Consider the following 19,845-nt stretch of genomic DNA (forward strand, 5'->3'; position numbering starts at 1 on the left):
TCCTGATGCTTTCTTTCTCTTGACTTCAATGACATCTCCCATGTTTCACCTTTTTTTCTCTATTTCTATGGTTCCCTTTTCAGTCCTCCCAGATGCTGTGCTCTCCTTCTTCAATCTAACCTGTCAAATGGCAATATTTCTCATGGTTCTGACTTAGGCACTTGTCTTCTGTAACACCTTGTGTGAAACACTCAAAAGCTTAAAAAAAAAAAAAAAAAGAGTCCCTGCATGAGGGTTTCCAGTATCTGTATCTTAGCCTCTGTTTCTCTTCCAGGCTCTGGATCTACTTTGTTAGATAGAAAGTTGAATATCTTCATCTCAGCATCCCACAGATACTTGCTCTGGCACTCTCTGTCTAGTCCAATCATAACCTCTATTCTAGTACAGTATGTGATATATGAAGATCATAAATAATCAATTAATTCTACCAATGCCATAAATCCTAATTTCAAGCACCAAATTAAATTTGATACCTTTCCAAAGTTTGAGAAAAAAAGCTTCTGTAATTAAATATTTCTAGGTGCAGATTCATCTATTAAGATACATACAATAATGGTAAACCTCTAAATTTATAGAGTTCTCTTATTTTAAAGTTATTTTAGATAGTAGCTCATTTATCATCAATGGCCTTGTCATGTTGGAGATATAAAACTTTAGCTCCTCCTTTTGTTTGGTTGGATGGAAGAAATGAAGAACAGAGAGATAAGTGACTTGCCCAAGGCCACCCACTATGTCAGCCAGAAGGTCACCCAGGTTTCCCAACTTTCAGTCCAATCCTCTTTTTGCTATACTATGCTGTTGTTTAAAAGACATTCTATTAAGAACATGTGAGGCATTTGAATATATAAGGAGTCAAATTTTACAAATGCAATGAATATGAGACCATAAAAATAAAATGGATTTTTATCCCATGCCCACATACAGTATCCTTTTCATTTTAACAAGAAAGTCCTAAAGAAAATAGTCCTAAAGAAGATATTATCCTTGTTCTCCGTATCATGATGTTACTACTTTGAAATAACCATCAACGAAGAGTCTAATATGTGCATACTGTTAGATTTTTAAAAGATGTATGTACATCTAAGGCCAAACTAAAAATAACTCTTAAAACTTTGTTAAAGACACTCTTATTTTCCCAGTTTCCTAGTCTTGAAAGTCGTATGTAAAAGTGTTCAACAAGGCCTTACTAATACAATGCTCATAAACGTCAGCTGAATCTATTTTCTACTGAGTCCCAACTCAAATTATCAACTTTGAGCAATTTTATCTCCCAAGCCATTGCTCATGTTTACCCATTTCTTTCCATTTATTTAGCACCTTGGTCTGGACTTCATTACTTTAAGACTGTTGGAATAGCTTCCTATAAAGACTACCTTCTGGTTTTTCCTTTTTTCAATCCATAGGATAGATATCCTGCTATAAAAAAGTCCCCTAAGTTATTTATCTCATAACATCACGTCTTTGCTCAAAAATGTCAGTGCCTGCTTCCATTTGAAAATGCCTAATTTAAAATACTTAGCATGATGTGCACATAGTTAACATTCAATGTCAAAATATGAGGACCTTTACTAATCTGAACCTGTCTTCTCAGTCTCCCCTATGCTCCCTACAAAATCTGTGTTTCAGCCCTTATTCTCTAAACATTCTCCCTCCTCTTTCATTCTTGCGCTTTCATCACAATGCTTGATACAAGATAAGCATGCAATAAATATTTACTCAGAGAATGAATAAGTGCCCAATGTTGGCTATTAAATTTTACCAATCCTTCAAGAAGTAAAGATTTTGTCTATTTCTATAAAAGCTTTCTTGATCCTGCTAGTGAAATATGATCCTTCCTTTCCTATTGGAATATGATTCTTCCTCTCCTTCCCTTGCAACACTACAGCATTTTAATTGTACCTCCTTACGAGGAATTAACCAACAGAGCAGACTATTACTAGTGTATTATTTTCATCCTGAGGATAGGGTCAGTTTTTTAAAAATATCCTTCTAACCCTTGTTGCACCCAGTAGACTGCCTTGCATATGAACACCAGTCAACTAATATGCCTCAAATAGTAGCAACAATAAAGCTCAGCTTGATTCTAAACTCACTGCTGGTTTTAGCACTCTGCAATTTTAAGTATTAGCAGAACTTAAACACTCCCTAATGATTATAGTAAATAATTTTGTTATAAAAGCCAGTGATAAGGTTTAACATTTAAAAAACCTGATTTACTTTTAATAAGTTAGCTCTAGGACCAGAGCAGCTGCAGTTTAGATTATAATTTCTTTCTTGGGTAAATGGAGATGGTTTAGTGAGAGCAGACAAGGAAGCGTAAAAAGAATCTGAACACCCTTTCTTTCCTCAATAGGTCCTGCTTTCTCATCTACAACTGAAGGTACAGTACAGATGACAATTTCTAGGGCACATATAGATAAGGTCATGTAGGAGGACAGAGAAAAGGCAAAAAGTGGCTGGTATTTACAGTGAGTGCTTCTAAATTTAATGAATAAAATCTACCTACATATGACAATACAGTAACTGAAAAAAATTCCTTAGAAGAAAACTTCTATGGCAATATAAGTGTTGGAAAAAAGCTCTTAAACTGTTTCTTCTAGGATGGATAAAATTTCTCTGCCTCTCTACGACTAACGTTTATACTTTTGTATAAATACTGAATTTGTGTTGCTCAAGTTCATGAAGATTTATTGTAGGTACCTGGCTCTGCAGTTAGGTAAAATGTCACTGAGTTACAAATATAAGAGTGAAAAAATTACTAATTTTAGCAAATGAACAGAATTTTTTACCTGTGTTCTGCTGCTGGAACAGAATAGCCTGGAACAGGATCTTTCGTTCCATAATATTTTTTAATTAGAGCAATTCCTGCTACTGTATCAGTTCCTTTGAAGTTAACCAAATGAGCAGATGCTCCTATGCCAGCAGTCTGGAAAATCAATCATAAACCAAAATCCAAAAAAGAAAAAGAAAAACCCACATTAACAATACCAGGATGCAGTCAACCACATTTCAGGAATATAGCATAGCTCCCATGAGAATTGTCTTTCTCTTAGGAAAGTATTTATTATTAGACATAACAGTTCCTAATGACAAAGATTCAGTTTTTCCTAAATATTTTAAAAAATCAACTATTATCTCCTCAAAGAGACCTATTTAACAGTGTCCCACCCCCACTTTTCATCACTCTCTCTTCCCTTACCCTGCCTTGAGCTTCTTTATGGCATTATTTCACATCTGATATATTATGTCTGTTTCTGGCTATCCAACTGTCCATCCATCTAATATATAAAGGACAGGGACATCTGTTGAAGGACATATCCCATGTACCCTGAACACAGTAGTAGGTACTGAATACGTATCTGTTGGTTGAATCTTTGGAATTTTAGAACCAAGATCAATCTCAATAACATCCCCAAAAGTTTACAGTGGTACTCTAACCAACAATCCACATTATATTAAAAGAGGTTGGTTTCTGTTACTTACCTCTTGGGAAGAGACTCCTCTGTAGCCAAAATCATGTAACTTGTATTCCAGACCATCTAAGTTACCAGAAGTTTCTAACAAATATTTGGCCAATATTTTCTTCTGCTCTCTAGAATTTGTGGCCACTGTGATTGGATACCAGGTCTGAACAAGAATAGTCTGTAGTAACAAAATTAACCACAAATATTAAGACATAAAATACTACATTCTTTCTGAGGAAAATCCTAGCTTTTTTTTTTTGGAGGTATGTCCTGAACTTCCATACTATTAACTAGACACAGAACTGCACAGCAGGATGCCTGCTGTGTGCATTCCAGATATAGTACATAGCTCAGCTCTCAAATCAGCAACAAAGAAGATAAGCACACCAGGCCCACAAAGCAGAGAACTTCACATTATCAAGTTTCTATCCAAAGCTTCAAAGAAGCAAATAATATTTTGAAAGACTATGTGATAAAAGGATCAATTTTTAGAAAGTTTCATGATCTGTCATGGATCAATAGTTTATAAAGTACACTGAAACTTGGATGTTGAGGCAATGTCAAATTGCCCCAAGTTTCTAAATGCTTACTCTTCATTTCTGTACTTAATGTGGACTTGGATCAAATAGGGCATGGACCAGCATTGGTCCATGGACTGCATTTTGGCTAGTATTGGTCTAAAGAAGTTGTTTGTTTACTCCTTGAGGTAGTCTCAGATCTAATTTTCCCTTGGATTAATATGACAACTAATACTTGAAGCACTTTAGCTTACTACTAGAGAATTCTATTTACTGAGTTATGCTTTATGTACTTAGCTTTTATCAAATATATAAGTATTTGATAAAATACTCACGTAAGTTACAGGAAACACTTCTGCATATGTTGTATAATCAAGGTCACTGTCTACTTTGTAATTCAGTGACTATTAAGTTCCCAATGAGAAAATGAAAGAATTGCTGGGTTCCTACTTTCTGATAAGAACAGTTCCTTGATTTCCCCTTTTTTCTTGGTTGTCAGGAAGCTCCACAGAAAAGTCTGTCTAATCACAGCAACCGTAATAATTATCATGGCTTAGAAATTCATTTCTTCATTCTAAGATCATAATTTTCTATTTTCATTTTATAAACCAGATAGTATGTCATTAGAAGCAGCTTCAAATCTGTTTGAAACAGAGCTGCTAAGATGATGCAATGTCTGTGCTGAACCAAAAAGATATTTAATTTAGTAACTAAATTTTATAAAGCAAGCTTTTACTGAATACCAGCTAAGTGATATATAAATAAAACAAATAAAAAGATTAACCTTGAACTTGCCAATCTGGTCATCTTTTTAAAAAACTACTTTGTAGCATTAGACTCCTGTGACTGATTAAATATGGCCTTTGCAGCTCTTCTCATCATTATCCCTTGATTCTGTGCTGTCCTTATGATTTGCTTTTCACGAACAGAATGTGGAGAAAGTAATGTGTGACTCCCAAGCCCCAGTTTCAAGAGGTTTTGCAGCTTCTACTCTCATTCTCTTAGAACCCCAAGACTACCATGCTCTGAAGAAGCCTCTTCTGGAGTGAGACCTGGTAGTCCCAGCTATCTGACCTGAGGCCCCAGACATGGGAATGAGGCCATTAAAGGCTGTCCAGCCCTGGCTGAACCCTCAGCTAAATGCAGATGCCTAAGTCTAAGCAAGACCAGCAGACGACCATTTAGTCAACCACAGAATCAGGAGAAATAATAGTTGTTTTAAGCCATTAAGTTTTGGGGTAGTTTGTTACACAATAGAAAATCAGTACAATTCTTAAACTCTATAACCAATCACCTCCAACATCTGACCATTCTGCTTCTGAAATTACTCTTTCAATTCCACTGCCAATGCCCATGATTATCCTACCTCTATTCTTTAGTCTAATTATTCTTCATATTGCCAGTGGTTATCATTCTAAAACAAGTTTTTTTTTTTTCTTTTCTTTTTTTTCCAGGTTGCATCTTTCCTTAAAAGCCATTAACGGTCATCTACTGTCCATGGGGCGGGGGTGGAGCTGATTCATACAGAATTTGAGAATCTTGCCTTGCTTACCATCTAAAGGTTTACCTTATACATTTTTCACTTTTATGCTGAAGTCCCCATAGGACTATCTGTCATTCTAAGAACACTGTGCCATTTCTTCAGCTCTTCCTTCTCCTTATTAAAAGCTTATTTATTTTCCATTTCATGATTCCTTTAGACAGAATTACCTATTTTCTGCTACCAACTTAGCACTAATTCTTAATGATATTAGTGGTTAGTTCAGAATGAATTGCCACCTCTCACTCAAAGGCCCTTTAAGTGAAACATCTTACTCTAACTTCAGTGCCCAGCATTTTTTGGGTACATAGCTGGTACTTAATCAATATTCACTTGTTGAATTTAAGTCAATCAGCTCTCACATTTAATTCAACTCAAATATTGATATTATCTAGGAGTATGAGAAAGATAGAAAACATAATGTGAAAAACTCTAGTTGAGTTATAAGGGTAGAAGATTGACCTTACCCCTCGAAAAATGCCAGGGAAGGAGAGAAATAACTATCAGACATAGTGATCCTTCACATCACCATTTCTTTTCCATAGTCCAACAAAACCAGCTTAAATTATACTCTTAATAAAATCACTCCCCTTTTAAAAAGATCACTGTAGGTGTAAGCAAGGGAAAAAAGGCAAGTTAGTTTGGGTTAATCCAAGGTCTAATAAAGTAGGCCTTGTTGGAAACTTTTCCAAAATAGCAATTTGCCCACACAAATCAAAATAAAATTATTAGTTGAAACTAAGACTAAAGGAAGTAAACCTGTAAATTTCCTTTCAGAAGTGTTTATTACAATGCTACCGTGCAGGATGCAGGATAAAGGCTTTAAAGAATGAAAAATGGTATGGTACAGCAGAAAGGGCATTGCACCTACTCTGTTCACCAGTCTGTCCATCTCTCAGGACTCAATTTCCCCATCTGTGAAATGACATTTGGTCAGTATAACCATTTTTAAAATCATCTTTCCTTTTCTTCTTAATAGTAGAAAGGTCTTGTGTTGTTTTTTGGTGGAAGAGAGGGGTAAGTTTAGCCCACTACGATGGTTCCTCAGCCCCCTTGTAAGCCTGACACACTTTTGCAGAACTCATAGGCGCTCTTAAAATTGTTAGGAAATGTGAGAGGACTAAGGTGTCTTCTGGCACCAATATTGAAATAAAGCAACTCAATAATTTCAGTATTTTAAAATTTTGTGTGCTACTAACAGGTGACTAACAATCAATAGTTATTAATAACTGTGAACATATACTGGGAAAGAGAACTGAAAGAAATACTATTTAGTGCTATTATTGAAAATGTTTTAAATCAAGATCTGTTTAAAGAATATTTTCAAATTTGTAAATAACAAGTTTGTTGGGGATGGGAACAGATTTCAAATACAAGGTGGTAAACTTAAGGTTGGGGACTGGTAAGAGTAGGATGAATTTCCTCTGTCCCCGCAAGAGATGCAAAATATCTATGAAGAAGTCTATTCTGGAGATCTGATATGCAGAATAAACACATGAAAAAAAAACAGGATCTGTCAGAAACTACAATAAGGGATAGACAGTATCAGACTATAAATATTTATGCTTTAGCTATAATTGCCTATTTAGGACTGAAATAATATATATTAGCATAAAAAAGGTAAACTCAATATAAATTGTTTCAGGTTATAAGCGAATTAAAGCAAGGGTCTATGTACTTCTTAAAAAACTGTATCAAACAGTCCCATATTAATGTTTAACAACTTTTAAAAATATTTATATATTTGCTAAACTACTGCTTTAAAATAATTGATTTTTTTTTTTTTTACTTTATGGTTTCCTAGTAGGATACACCAAAAATAATAAGTTTTTTATTAAAAATTTTATTTTAAAAAATTCACTTTTAAGGCCAGTGTTTCTTCACTTTCAGAGGAAGGTAAAGAAAACTGTGCAATGAAGCAAGGTGGAATGGTATCTAGTTCTCTACTTCCATAAATATCTGCTTTAGGAAAGTTTGATTAGACATAAGGAAGAGTACTTACTAAATCCCCAGAGAACTAAAAAGAAAAATATGAAAAAGGTTAATCCATAGATAACAAATTTTCTAAGTTAGGTTTACCTGGTTGGGATCTTTGGCATTTAAGGTAAAAGGCTAGCCTAGATGATATGAACAACTCTTCAACTCTTATGTTTTTGTAACACCATCCCCTCAAAATCAAATATTTGCCAGTACAAACACTATTTACAGCTGTACAGAAACTAGTAAGATACATTATCTTTTACAGTTCACAGTTAATTGATAGTTTTAGTATATGGTATAGACTATTTAAAACCTTTATTTAACCGTACCTTTTTTTTGAGTCTATTATTAGTTAATGGCCCATAAAAAGTCTATTAATTTCCTGTCAACTTAGCAAAATGTGTTTCAAACACACTCTTGGACCTCTTATATTTCGATGTTTTCCAATTTTTATAAGTGAGCCTCAAATGTACTATTTTACAATATAATAGCAAATTATTTTAACCAATAAACTAATTAGTCAGTTCTAAGAACTAAGTAAATGCCACCAGATAGTAAGGTGTTATTTCTATAGTTACTTTCGAGGGTATTTCCTCTCACAGATTAAATCTATTATTAAACTGTTCAGAAGCTAAGTAGAGTATTATTATCAAAACTCTGACCATGTGAAAACATATGACTACTTAGGTATACATACAAGAAAAACAAAAAAAGGCTCGCAGTATAAACCCAAAGCCCAAAATGTACCCTTCCTGAGAAATTAAACAATATGAATAGCAGATCTTGTTTATATTTAGATGAGAAACTGAAAACAGATGGTAGATCCTAGGACCTAAACTGGTTAGAGAAAAATGAAGTAGTTACTAAAAGTTGGAGTAAAGTTCCTTTAGTCTAACTTGAACATTTATCATTCACTGAATGTTGTAAGTTACTAGAAATGTGCTGTTTTTCTAAGTTTGCTCTAAGATAATACACATTTAAAATGGCAATGAATTAGATGACAGCCAACTAAGTTTTAAAAACAATCACTCGCAATAATTTGATTTAAACAAAATCTCAGAACATTCTATTCTACTAGAAGAAACCTTAAAGATTATTTAGTCTGTCATTTTATAGATGAGGAAATTGAAGCCTGGAAAGGTTAAGTAAATTATAGGAGATTATATAGCTTTATTAGTAACAAATTCTAAACTGTAATCTCAGTTCAATGGTCTTTATTCAATTAATGTTAAATAAGAATTAAAAGAACAAAAAACAATTTACCTCAATCCAATTTGTAAGCCAGTAACACTCTGGATCCGTGTTCTCCACCGTGAAGAGAACATTTCCTCTAGGAATGACAAAACCCTCAGGAACAGCTTTTATTTCTATTGGAAGATGCCCATCATATTTCTGGCAGGAGAAAATGATAAATTTATTTATTCAACAGATGATACTCAATTCCCTGCTGTTTTACTAAAGGTTCTTTACATTTTATAGAAGCTAAATTTACTGTCATAGAAATTGCAATTGTAGATGTTACTGTAATCTAGTCAGAATATCCTTATCCTTCTAAAATAAAACTAGTTAAAATTATTAACATAGGTACTGATATTAATTTTTAAGTTTAATGCTACCACATGCTTCTGCTAAGAACATTTATCACTACAAGTGGCAGAAAATTCCAAACTTATCAAAACCAAACTGTTGCTTCTTCCCTGCTTTTTCAGAAAATGAGAAAGGATGAGTTTATTCCAACATATTCTAAAAGTATTCCAAGAACACTATCTTTATTCTAAATTCATCATTTTCACAAAATAAAGGCTGCAGATGGAAAGATAAAGGATTGCTATTAAAGAACAAAAGAAAACAAAACGAGAGAGAAGGAGAGCTAGGGAAATCCCTGCAGAAGAACTGAAATAGGTTCCCTCTATTCTGGTCGTGGACCTGAAACTATGAGACAGGCCAAACACAGAATCTTGGCAATTAACACTCAAGTCTGACTTAACTGACTTCCTCTTAATGCAATAACTGCCTCCAAAATTAGGCTGAAGGTTATCTGTTATGTGACACTGTACCTCCTTTTTAAAGCTAAGAGCTATGCCTAACTTTTCACTAGGAAGGCAAGCTGTTTCAGAAATCCTGATTATTTATTTATGTGATTTGGGACAAGGTAATTAAATAAAAGAAAAATCTGTTTAATAGAAGCACTGGAGGCACAGTGTATAGCAAAAAGAACATTGCCCTACAGGTCCTAGTTTGGACTCAAAAGCAGCGGGGAGACCTTGGACAAGTCACTTGCCATCTCTAGGTCTCAGATTCTGTTTGTTTGTAAAATGGGGTTAGACCAGATTATCTCTAGAGAACCTTTAGTTCCCCAAGATTTTCTGATCATATAATCAAATGACTTATTGCCCTGGCCACTGGACAGTATAGTAATAAGCACAGTACCTAACTTATTACTGTATTTATCCTTACAACAAACCTCACAGAAGAGAAATGGAGCAAGTACAGGTGATAGCTCACAGATTCTACTGACCTTATTTAAGATACGGGAAAAGTGCAGCACAGAGTACTTACCTGACTTTTTCAAGACCCATAAGTACCAAATAGTATAGCTCAGTATTGTCATATAGGCATGAAAGTTAAAGTATTTCTAATTATTCCGTGTTTGACAGTCTGTTCAATGTAAGAAACTTTTGTTTGTGAGACTTAAAGTAACACTCAACATCAAGATATGCCAACAGATTCCATTCCCAACTGATCATTGTAATAAAAGGAAACCACCACGGGATATTTAACTCTTATAATTCTATTACCATGTCTTTGAGTGCCTTAATATTTAAGCAATGAATTCAAACATACTAGATATAAACATAATACAATCAAGACTAAAAATCAACTTTGTGGATCAGCACCAAGCCATTCTCACTATTCAGTGAGAAACTTCCCAGAATTATGTGTAGTGATAGACTCACAGCATCTATTTTCAGTCAAGAAAACAGACCTACATTTTGAAATTGCCAAATAACCATGCCCTTTCCTACCTACAGTGTATTTTCAAGAATGAATTATCTTTCTCAAAAATGTTATTTAAGTTATAATTCATTTTTATTAATTACTTAGACTTGCTGTAGATTCTATATGCTAATGATTTAACATGGGGGATGCGGGGAGAGGGATAAAATGTCAACCTTAACTTTTCAAAAGGATGTCTGAAATAGCCATTATATTCAGATCACAAACAAAAAAGAACTGTAATGATACTCTAATCTCCTATTCAAATTCTGGCCGGGGATGGTGGCTCACACCTGTAATCCCAGCACTTTGGGAGACCAAGGTGGGCAGATCACTTGAAGTCAGGAGTTTGAGAACAGCCTGGCCAACACAGTAAAACCCCGTCTCTGCTAAAAATACAAAAATTAGCCAGGCGTGGTGGTGTGTGCCCGTAGTCCCAGCTACTCAGGAAGCTAAGGCAGAATAGCTTGAACCTAGGAAGCAAAGGTTGCAGTGAGCCAAGACTGTGCCACTGCACTCCAGCCTGGGTGACAGAGTAAGACTTTGTCTCAAAAAAAACAAAACAAAAATTCCTTTGCAAGAAGTTTTGAACTAAAAGAAAAACCAAAACAGATCAAAATATGAAACCATCTTTTACCTCAAGAATGTAGTTCCATCCCTTTTCATTAAAGACATCATCTTGGAAATGTTCTTTGTAGACGTCTTTGGCTTCCTGGATTTTCTCTTTGGTTACTACTTTACCTAAAAGAATATACATGTCCTGTTTACATTTCTAAAGGTACATTCTGTGAGTTGCTGAACTGTCATAGAATTAATATCTTTGGCTATTTCACCCATTCTATGGATTAAAAATATAACTAAGAGGTTAAATGACTCACCCAGAGTCAACAGCAGAGTCAGAAAAGGAATTTGTACTTTTAATAACTCAAAGTATAAATGTTTATTTATTGTAAAAGCAGATGTGTAATAGAAAAAATTATTACTTGCATAGCTTTTAAAAATTATATTAACTTAATTTTTTTCTCTCAATTAATTTTGACACTTTTCAACTTTGAGATAACTCAAAAGCTTCTTACATCCAAATGAACCTTCTCACTTTGTTCGTAAAGAATGTGGCATCTTTAGGGTTGATAAGCCAGTAATTTCCACAATTACTAAATGTCTGCCCCCCAAACAACACACTTTTAATTAACTTTTCTTATCTGTAAATGAGGATAAAAGTCGAGTACCCACTTATATGTTTGTGAGGACAAAATGAGTTAAGACATACGAACCACTTACAATAATGCTGGCCTAGAATAGGTAATCAATACATTTTAGTTATAATTAATAATGAGTAATATTTTACAAAGTTCTTAAGTTGTATGACTAAATTAAAGTGTGCTATCAGTTGCTGGTAACTTAATACAAGATACCAGCTAAATGCAAGATACCAGATAAATGAGTTTAAACTAGTAAACTCATTTAAAATATCTTGGGGCCAGGCGTGGTGGCTCATGTCTGTAATCCCAGCATTTTGGGAGGCCAAGGCGGGCGGATCGCTTGAGAGCTCAAAAGTTTGAGACCAGCCTGGCCAACATGGTGAAACCCTGTCACCACAAAAAATACAAAAAGTAGCCAGGCATGGTGGTGCGAGCCTGTGGTCCCAGTTACTTGAGAGGCTGAGCAGGGAGGATCGCTAGAGCCTGGGAGGCAGAGGTTGCAGTGAGCCAAGATTGCACCACTGCACTCCAGCCTGGGTGAGTGAGTGAGACCCTGTCTAAAAATAAAACAAAACAAAAAAACTTTGGTATTAACTTTGGTATTCTTGCCACTTAATTACTTCTGATATCTAGCTAGGTTTTCAGTAGTATAAGACTATCTGAACTGCCTAATCTTAAAAGAGTCAAGATTATAGAAAAGAGTTATTTGCCTAAAATTCAACTTACTGTTTTCAATTCTGAAACTGTTTAATTCAAAAGGTTAGAGATAAACTTTTCCAATATGTATAATGTGTTTGGGAACTGTTTTCCCCCTAGAAACACCATTACAAAAATGGATTAGAAATGGCCTTTCAAATAAGAAAGCACAGAAATTGGGGGATTTTTGTTTTAATATGCATTTGCAACTAAGTCCAGAGACAAAGGTAGTTTTTAAAAATAGGTCTTTAAGGTAAAACTGGCTAATATAAAAATATTCTGATTGCTACCATAATTCAAAAGGAGTTTCCAGTTCATTAACAAATCCTTTACTTTGAATTAATGACTAAAGTATAACAAACAAGATTAGCCTCCAAAAATTACTGACTTTTCTAAACTTATTTCAAAACTTTTAGTTTGGCCAGGAGCGGTGGCTCACGCCTGTAATCATAGCACTTTGGGAGGCTGAGGCAGGTGGATCACCTGACGTCGGGAGTTCAAGACCAGCCTGACCAACATGGAGAAACCCCGTCCTCACTAAAAATACAAAATTAGCCGGGTGTGGTGGTGCATGCCTGTAATCCCATCTACTCGGGAGGCAGAGACAGGAGAATTGCCTGAAACTAGGAGGTGGAGGTTGCGCTGAGCTGAGATCATGCCATTGCACTCCAGCCTGGCCAACAAGAGCGAAACTCGGTTTCCAAAAAAAAAAAAAACCTTTCATTTCAGAAAACTTTTCTCATACTTAGAACATCAAACACACACACCAAATTATATGATTTAATGCATCCAAATTAACACATTTGTTAAAAATTCTAAAAGAACTCCTAAAGGAGTTAAGAGTAATAAGCAGTGTTTAAAATACACTAGGAAAAGTAATACCTTTTAAGTACTTATTAAGAATGTACTGCAACCCATAAAATACTGTTTCCTCATATTTCACCTTCCTTAATTTGGAGTTTTCTGTCTTCTTTTCACGGCATTCAAAGTAGGAATAAACTTTGCTTGTGTTGGGTGGATACTGTTTATAGTGAGTAACCTATGTAAAGAAATACACTTCTGTTAGAAAACACCGATGAGGAGACTGTAAATCACAACAGAAAAGGCTTGAAGTTATTTCAAAACCAGAGAAACTATACTTCTTGTTTGCTATTAACCAGTTTCTTTTCCTGGCTATACCAAATAAAAAATAAGTATCTAAGATATTTTCATAGCTCAGTATCTTAAAACCACAGGAGGGCGTTAAATTTTACATACAAGCACACTAAATCTACTACAAGGCCTCTAGGTTGGAAAAGTATTTCATTTGGTTTTGGGGAACAGTCCTTCATCCAGGCGGAGAGAGAGAGAAGCAGCTGCCTAATGGGCACACAAAACAAAAAAGAATGAACTGAAAGACAGCAGAATTTGGTACTGCTAATATCTCAATGTGGTATGTTCCAAAAGTCAATGACTTATCATGACTACTTTACTTGTATAATGAGGTACTGAGGATGATCACTTTTAGCCTTCATAGTGACACTATGAAAACTTGGATGACAGCAACAGCAGTGGCAGCAAAGTAAAAAAAATCCTGTTTTGTAATTTCTCTTTGTCAAATCACCCACCTAACTGGAAAATAAATTCTTATACAATGAAACATCAAATCCTTATGAGTTTAAAATACAAAGGTCTTCCTTAGCACAAATTTCTTTTCCATGAACTTGGGTAAGAGCCACCATGTTAAAAATTTATCTGCTTTTAAGAAAGAAAAAGTAAAAAGTGAGTGTTCATTATACTTTTAATATGGTTAAAACATGGAAATAAATTCAAACATTTTACCAATAAAAAATAAAGTGGAAGAATAATGTGTATTTGCCCAATTTCAAGAGTAGGAATAATAGTGCCTTAAGGTTTAAGATACAGGGTGAATCATGGCAACGGTGGAATAAATCTTTGCAGACCATTTTTCATGAGTGATCACTGTGAACATAAACCGTTTTTCCTGTTTAGCTTTGATCTCAAGCTCAGGAAAGCCAATGCTGTCTTTGGGTACAGTCTCAATCTCAGTAAAACTTGGCTCTATCCTCAAGAATCTTCATAGCTTAGTACAAGAATCCTAAGATGAATATATTTCCATTGATGTTTCTGAATGAATGTGCTGTTTCCTTGCCAATGGTAGCATACTTGCAACTCTATAAAAATAGCCCCTAATGCAACACACAGACAACCTTGGAGGTAAATCTTTATAGTAACAAGTGATCTGAGAGTTTAAGTCAAGCAGTAGACTTGGAGCTTTCTGTTTTCCTTAAGTACAACAGATAGTGATATACTAAGAGGTACAGGGAAGTCTCATCAAAAGTTGGAAGTATATGTCAGGGTTTATTAAGGTTAGAATCCTGGGACTGATCCCACTTTAATAAAATTTAAGAAGTAGCTAAGCAAGATAGCTAATACAGAATCTGCAGCAATGAAATTTATGTCAATTCACTAAAATGCAAAAACAAATATTTATGAATGAGTCTGTAGTAATAAATATGACCACTACCTCAACTACTTATGAAACTGAAGAAAAAGACACTTCTACCTAAAAACACACCCAAGATGTATGTAAAAATGAAAATGTCCAGTTTACAATGTAAATAATTCCAACTTCTTTAGTGGGACTAAGTAATGAGATAGAAAAGCGCACACGATGAAGTAAAACTTGAAAAATGGTGTGGATCTTACAGCACAAGTTTATAAGTCTGATTCATAGTTTTATTTCTCCATAGTTTGACCCTTACTGTTCAGATACTTAATGATGCATTCTTTATCAGATTTAAAATTACTAGAAGGCAAGTTATTTTCTTTTTCTGAGAAGACGAAGAGTCAAAAGCTAAATGGAAATGTCTCTAAGCTATTTAACTCTGTATCTTGGTCTAAAAGTATACTGAAAATTTTCTTTGTACAAATACAGCTCCAGTTCTGGACAATAATTATTTATAATTTTAAAGCTTCAGCTATGTTCTCTAATTATAGTACTTTAAAAACCTACCTTTACTTAGAATGCCTTCTCTGAAAATAAATACCATTTAAAATACAAAACTGTCTAAACTGCTTAATTAGAAACAAAGTATGAACTCTAAAAATCTTTGGAGAACCTTAAGAGTATCGTTTTAGAATACAGCTAACCAATCTAAGTTATCTAGGCAAACTCGCAGGTAATTAGCCAAGAAACACCATTTTTAACTATCTACTAACACCCAACAAGTTTACAGAAGAATACAGAGCATGTGTAGGTCTACTTATAGGGGCATATGTACATGTTGTTTAATGGGAAAATGTTTTTAAAGCAGAGCTTTTTAAGAAAATATTTCTAACAATATAGTCAAAAGGATTTATAATGATTCTAGTTTTGCTAGTTTACTGTCCTCTTCATTTTACTTTCTACTAAACAGGCCATTTTGAACCTTCACCAGAAAATCGGATGATATAGCATAAATTCAAATCAACTGTTATTTTATAAATACTTCATTCACAAATACATACTCTGTACCTACTTCAGACACTGAGGATGAGAAAGTAAATAGAATGACATGGTCTCTATTTTCAAAGGACTAATAAGGGCTGAAGAAGGAAGAAAAAAAATACATAAACTAAGTAATTTCCCATCAAGATAGATGCTATGAAAATGTAAGAGAATGATGGGCTAGAGGGGGCCAGAAAGACTTCTTTGAGAGGGTGACATGTGAGCAAGACCTAAATGACAAGGAGACAGGAAATGCTTTGGCATAAGGGACAGAAGGCAGGCCAATGTGGTAGGTACTTAAAAGTATGGGGGCGGGGTGGGGACTGTAAGAACACGATAAGGTCACAGGTAGGCAGAAATGAGATCATGTAAGGCTTACAGACTACCCCAAGGAGCCTGGATTTTATACCAAGTGCAATGGGAAGCCATTATGCTTTAAGCTGGGGTGAATATGACATGATTCACCTTTTAAAAGGATTAGCCTGGTGGTGGATAAGAATGGATTATAGGGTGACCAAAGAGTGCAGGAGTTAGGGGCTATTAGGTTAGATGGGAGAATCTGCCCAGTGTTTTTGGAGGTAAAGGGGAACTAGGCTGATAAATTGGATGTAGAAGATAATGAGGGGGAAGAACTAATACCTCCCACATTTTTGGTTGAGCAACTGCATTAATAAGAGTGCCACTTATAGAGATGGGGAAGGCTATCAAATGGTAGGGAAATGAAGTGCTCAATTCTAAATGTTAAGTAACACTAACAAAAAGTTTCATAGTATTCTAAAGTTAACACAGAAAGCTCTTAAATCATGTTAACTTTTTTAGCACTGACTTGACTTCTATTACTAAAAAAAATGGTTCTACAATACATACAAAATTATTCAGTAGATGTAAACGAAACAAAATACCTAATAAGATCCCAGCAAACCTTACCAGTGAAAATGCTTCCTAAACTGGCATGGCCCTCCTGCTGCCAAAAGAATACCATCTGAACATCAATACATATGTGGTAAAGAACTGGCTGGGCACAGTGGCTCATGCCTGTAATCCCAGCACTTTGGGAGGCCAAGACAGGTGGATCACCAGGTCGGGAGATGGAGACCATCCTGGCTAACATGGTGAAACCCTGTCTCTACTTAAAATACAAAAAACTAGCCAGGCGTGGTGGCACGTGCCTGTAGTCCCAGCTACTCAGGAGGCTGAGGCAGGAAAATCGCTTGAACCTGGGAGTTGGAGGTTGCAGTGAGCTGAGATCGTGCCACTGCACTCCAGCCTGGGCAACAGAGCAAGACTCCGTCTCAAAACAAAACAAAACAAAACAAAAAAAACATAAGCACAAACAGAAAAATGTAGTTCTTTTAACATAACCCTTCAGTTGTGTGATTAATTTACTTCATGAAAGGATAAACTTCTAAAAATTATTACATGCTAGATAACAGTAACTGGTATTATTTTAATGCCTAGAACAAAAACGGTCTAGCCCTAAGTCAAATGATGGACAGCTTTTTCCATTAAGGAGTGCTGGCCAGCCAACTGTATCAAAAAATTATATTCCCAAGGCTAAATATCCTTGTTCCAAGTATGACAGTTTTTTTAAAAAAGTATGAGCTATGACACATATATTTCAGTTGAACAGAATCCTTTTGGGAAAAGAAAGCCTAGTTTTCTCTAGATGCTTCTCTAGATGTCCCATAGGGCCGATTTGATGTCTTAGGGTTGATTTGAAGATCCTTCCTCCCACAATGGGATCACATGACCAAATGCAAGTACTACTATCTTACTTTTTCAGTTATACTTTTAACTGCTAAAAATCACAAGTCAACATTTAAAAAATAAGCTGTATATGTAAGATCACATGGGATAACATACCCAAGGTCACAGGGCATGTTATGTTAGCTATATAATATCTAAGGGCAATCAGAAGAGGATACACTCTGCCCAACACTGGCTAAGACTTTCTGCTGCTTCAAAGCTAATGTGCTAGAAACAGCAAAAACCGTAACCGATTCTTCTTTTCAGTATTATTTAAGATTTCTTAAACCCTGGAAATCTGTCTGCTGCCCCCAAAAATAATTCACTGCTATTTGGCTTTGAAGTAATACTCACTCATAAATATGACTTAAGGATTTTGGGTTATGTTATTTTGGGGAAGGAGAGAAATTGCAAAATCACCTATAATCATATTGCCTCTTCCCTTAAAACCTCTTGCATGGAGTTTCTTATGACTTGTATCTCTTTTGCCATACCTTTAAACCAGATTTCCTTAACTCACAACGAGAACACCAGCTCAATTATTAATGACCTAAATTAATCTCCCTATGAAGTGTATTCATGATTTATATATTTTATTTATGTTGCTCAAGTTTTTCCTATAATTTATAACAAAACATAATGGAAAAATTGAAATATATGTACAATGTCACATATATCTTTATGAATGCACAGGCAGTCTCTGGGGTACAAGCTGCAACAGTACCCCACTCATGAGGCCCAGGTTGCCTCAGGAGCCACCGTGACAATACCAAAGCATCCGCTCAGAAGCAGTGAAAGACAAGCAACAAAAATTTGTTACTTGGCCATTAGAGGAAGCAAAATTTTCTTTTTTTGAAAAAAAGCTGCCTTGAATTCCTAATCACCATATATAAATTTCACAGCTCTTTGAAACTTCTATAAAATCAACTTCTGTCCATCCTGGATTTCAAAATACTACTTTTATTTGTCTTCTTTTATAATACCCAATAGGTCACCAATATTTATTAAATGAATGGTTAAAACTATGCTGAATTCTAGATAACCAGCTTACAGGTGACCCTTTGAGAAGCAACCTACACCGGACAGCATATTTCATAACTAATGGATAATGTGGTTTAAACTGTGTCCTTACTTCTAACAAGAACCACGATGAAAATAGAGGAATCACATTCGTCTGTGTCCTTAATTCCTTACTATATAGAATAAAGTATGAGGTTACAGAAGTGAATGTATATATTTCAAATGCTCCTTTGGTCCAAATAGTTCTGGACTCTCTTGACAGGATACAAGACAAAACAAAACTCCCATTGTCATGTGCTTGGCTACCACACCATCTATTTGCAAAATAACTTTCGTAGTGCTTAGGCAATCAATTATTCTTCCTTCAGTTTTAGAAAGAAGAAATCAACAATATTTTGCTCTCTTCATCAACACATCTAAAACTACTAGAGTTCTCAACTTTGGCCAATAGTTTGTAAGCACTGATAAGGATATGTAACATTCTCGTGTAATTTCTAAGTAAGTTTCATTACTTCTAACCTCAAGATTATCATTTTTGTCCTTTTTCCTAAGATAAAAAGACAAAAATGTAAAATAGGTTATAAGGACCCCTAAAAACATAAGGGAAATGAAACCTAAGACTTAAATGTGACTGTGGAATACACAATCTATTTTAGCATACTGCGGTAAGCCACTGGTATAAAACATATCGACTTGATTGAATCCTCTAGAGGTGACTTTTGGGGAAAAAAATGAAAAATCTAAGATGAAAATATTCTGAAGTTTCATATTATAAAGGAGATAAAACATACCAATCTGACTTGAAGGTTGACAGAAGTAAACTTTATTAAATAGGTGCAAATTCTAATAGTGCAATTAAGTATGGCTCACTAGATTAGAAACCTTTAAGGTAATTCACATTCTAACTAAAAGCACCCCAGAAAACTGATGTTAAAGTAATTTTACATTCCTTATGTATAATGGTTAGAGGAACTGCAAACTAAAGGAAGTTGCACTCCTCTGTTTTTAAAATTTAGACTAATCAACCTCCCTTTACATCTGGCTAACATGTAAAAAAAAAAATCTGACAGTTATTTTAGATTTAGTTAAGAAAAAAAGTCTACAAAACTATGAATGAGGCTATTCTAAAATCACTATTTAAAATTTTGAAAACACTATGATTGAACCAAGAGAACACAAGAGGAGGTTTTAG

General features: G+C 34.8%; 1 protein-coding gene across 1 annotated transcript in view; it reads right to left on the reverse strand.

Moving 5' to 3' along the window:
* Positions 1-19,845, reverse strand: part of NAMPT (nicotinamide phosphoribosyltransferase) — a 36,543-nt gene that overhangs the window by 15,312 nt on the left and 1,386 nt on the right. The window contains exons 2-6 of the mRNA XM_009235897.4: positions 13,280-13,436; positions 11,137-11,240; positions 8,766-8,894; positions 3,484-3,642; positions 2,790-2,926 (exon numbers count right to left, since the gene is read on the reverse strand). Coding sequence (XP_009234172.1) covers positions 2,790-2,926; positions 3,484-3,642; positions 8,766-8,894; positions 11,137-11,240; positions 13,280-13,436 — 686 coding nt within the window. The remainder of the gene's footprint in view (positions 1-2,789; positions 2,927-3,483; positions 3,643-8,765; positions 8,895-11,136; positions 11,241-13,279; positions 13,437-19,845) is intronic.

This window comes from Pongo abelii, chromosome 6 (assembly GCF_028885655.2).
Source record: "Pongo abelii isolate AG06213 chromosome 6, NHGRI_mPonAbe1-v2.0_pri, whole genome shotgun sequence".
Lineage (NCBI taxonomy): Eukaryota > Metazoa > Chordata > Mammalia > Primates > Hominidae > Pongo > Pongo abelii.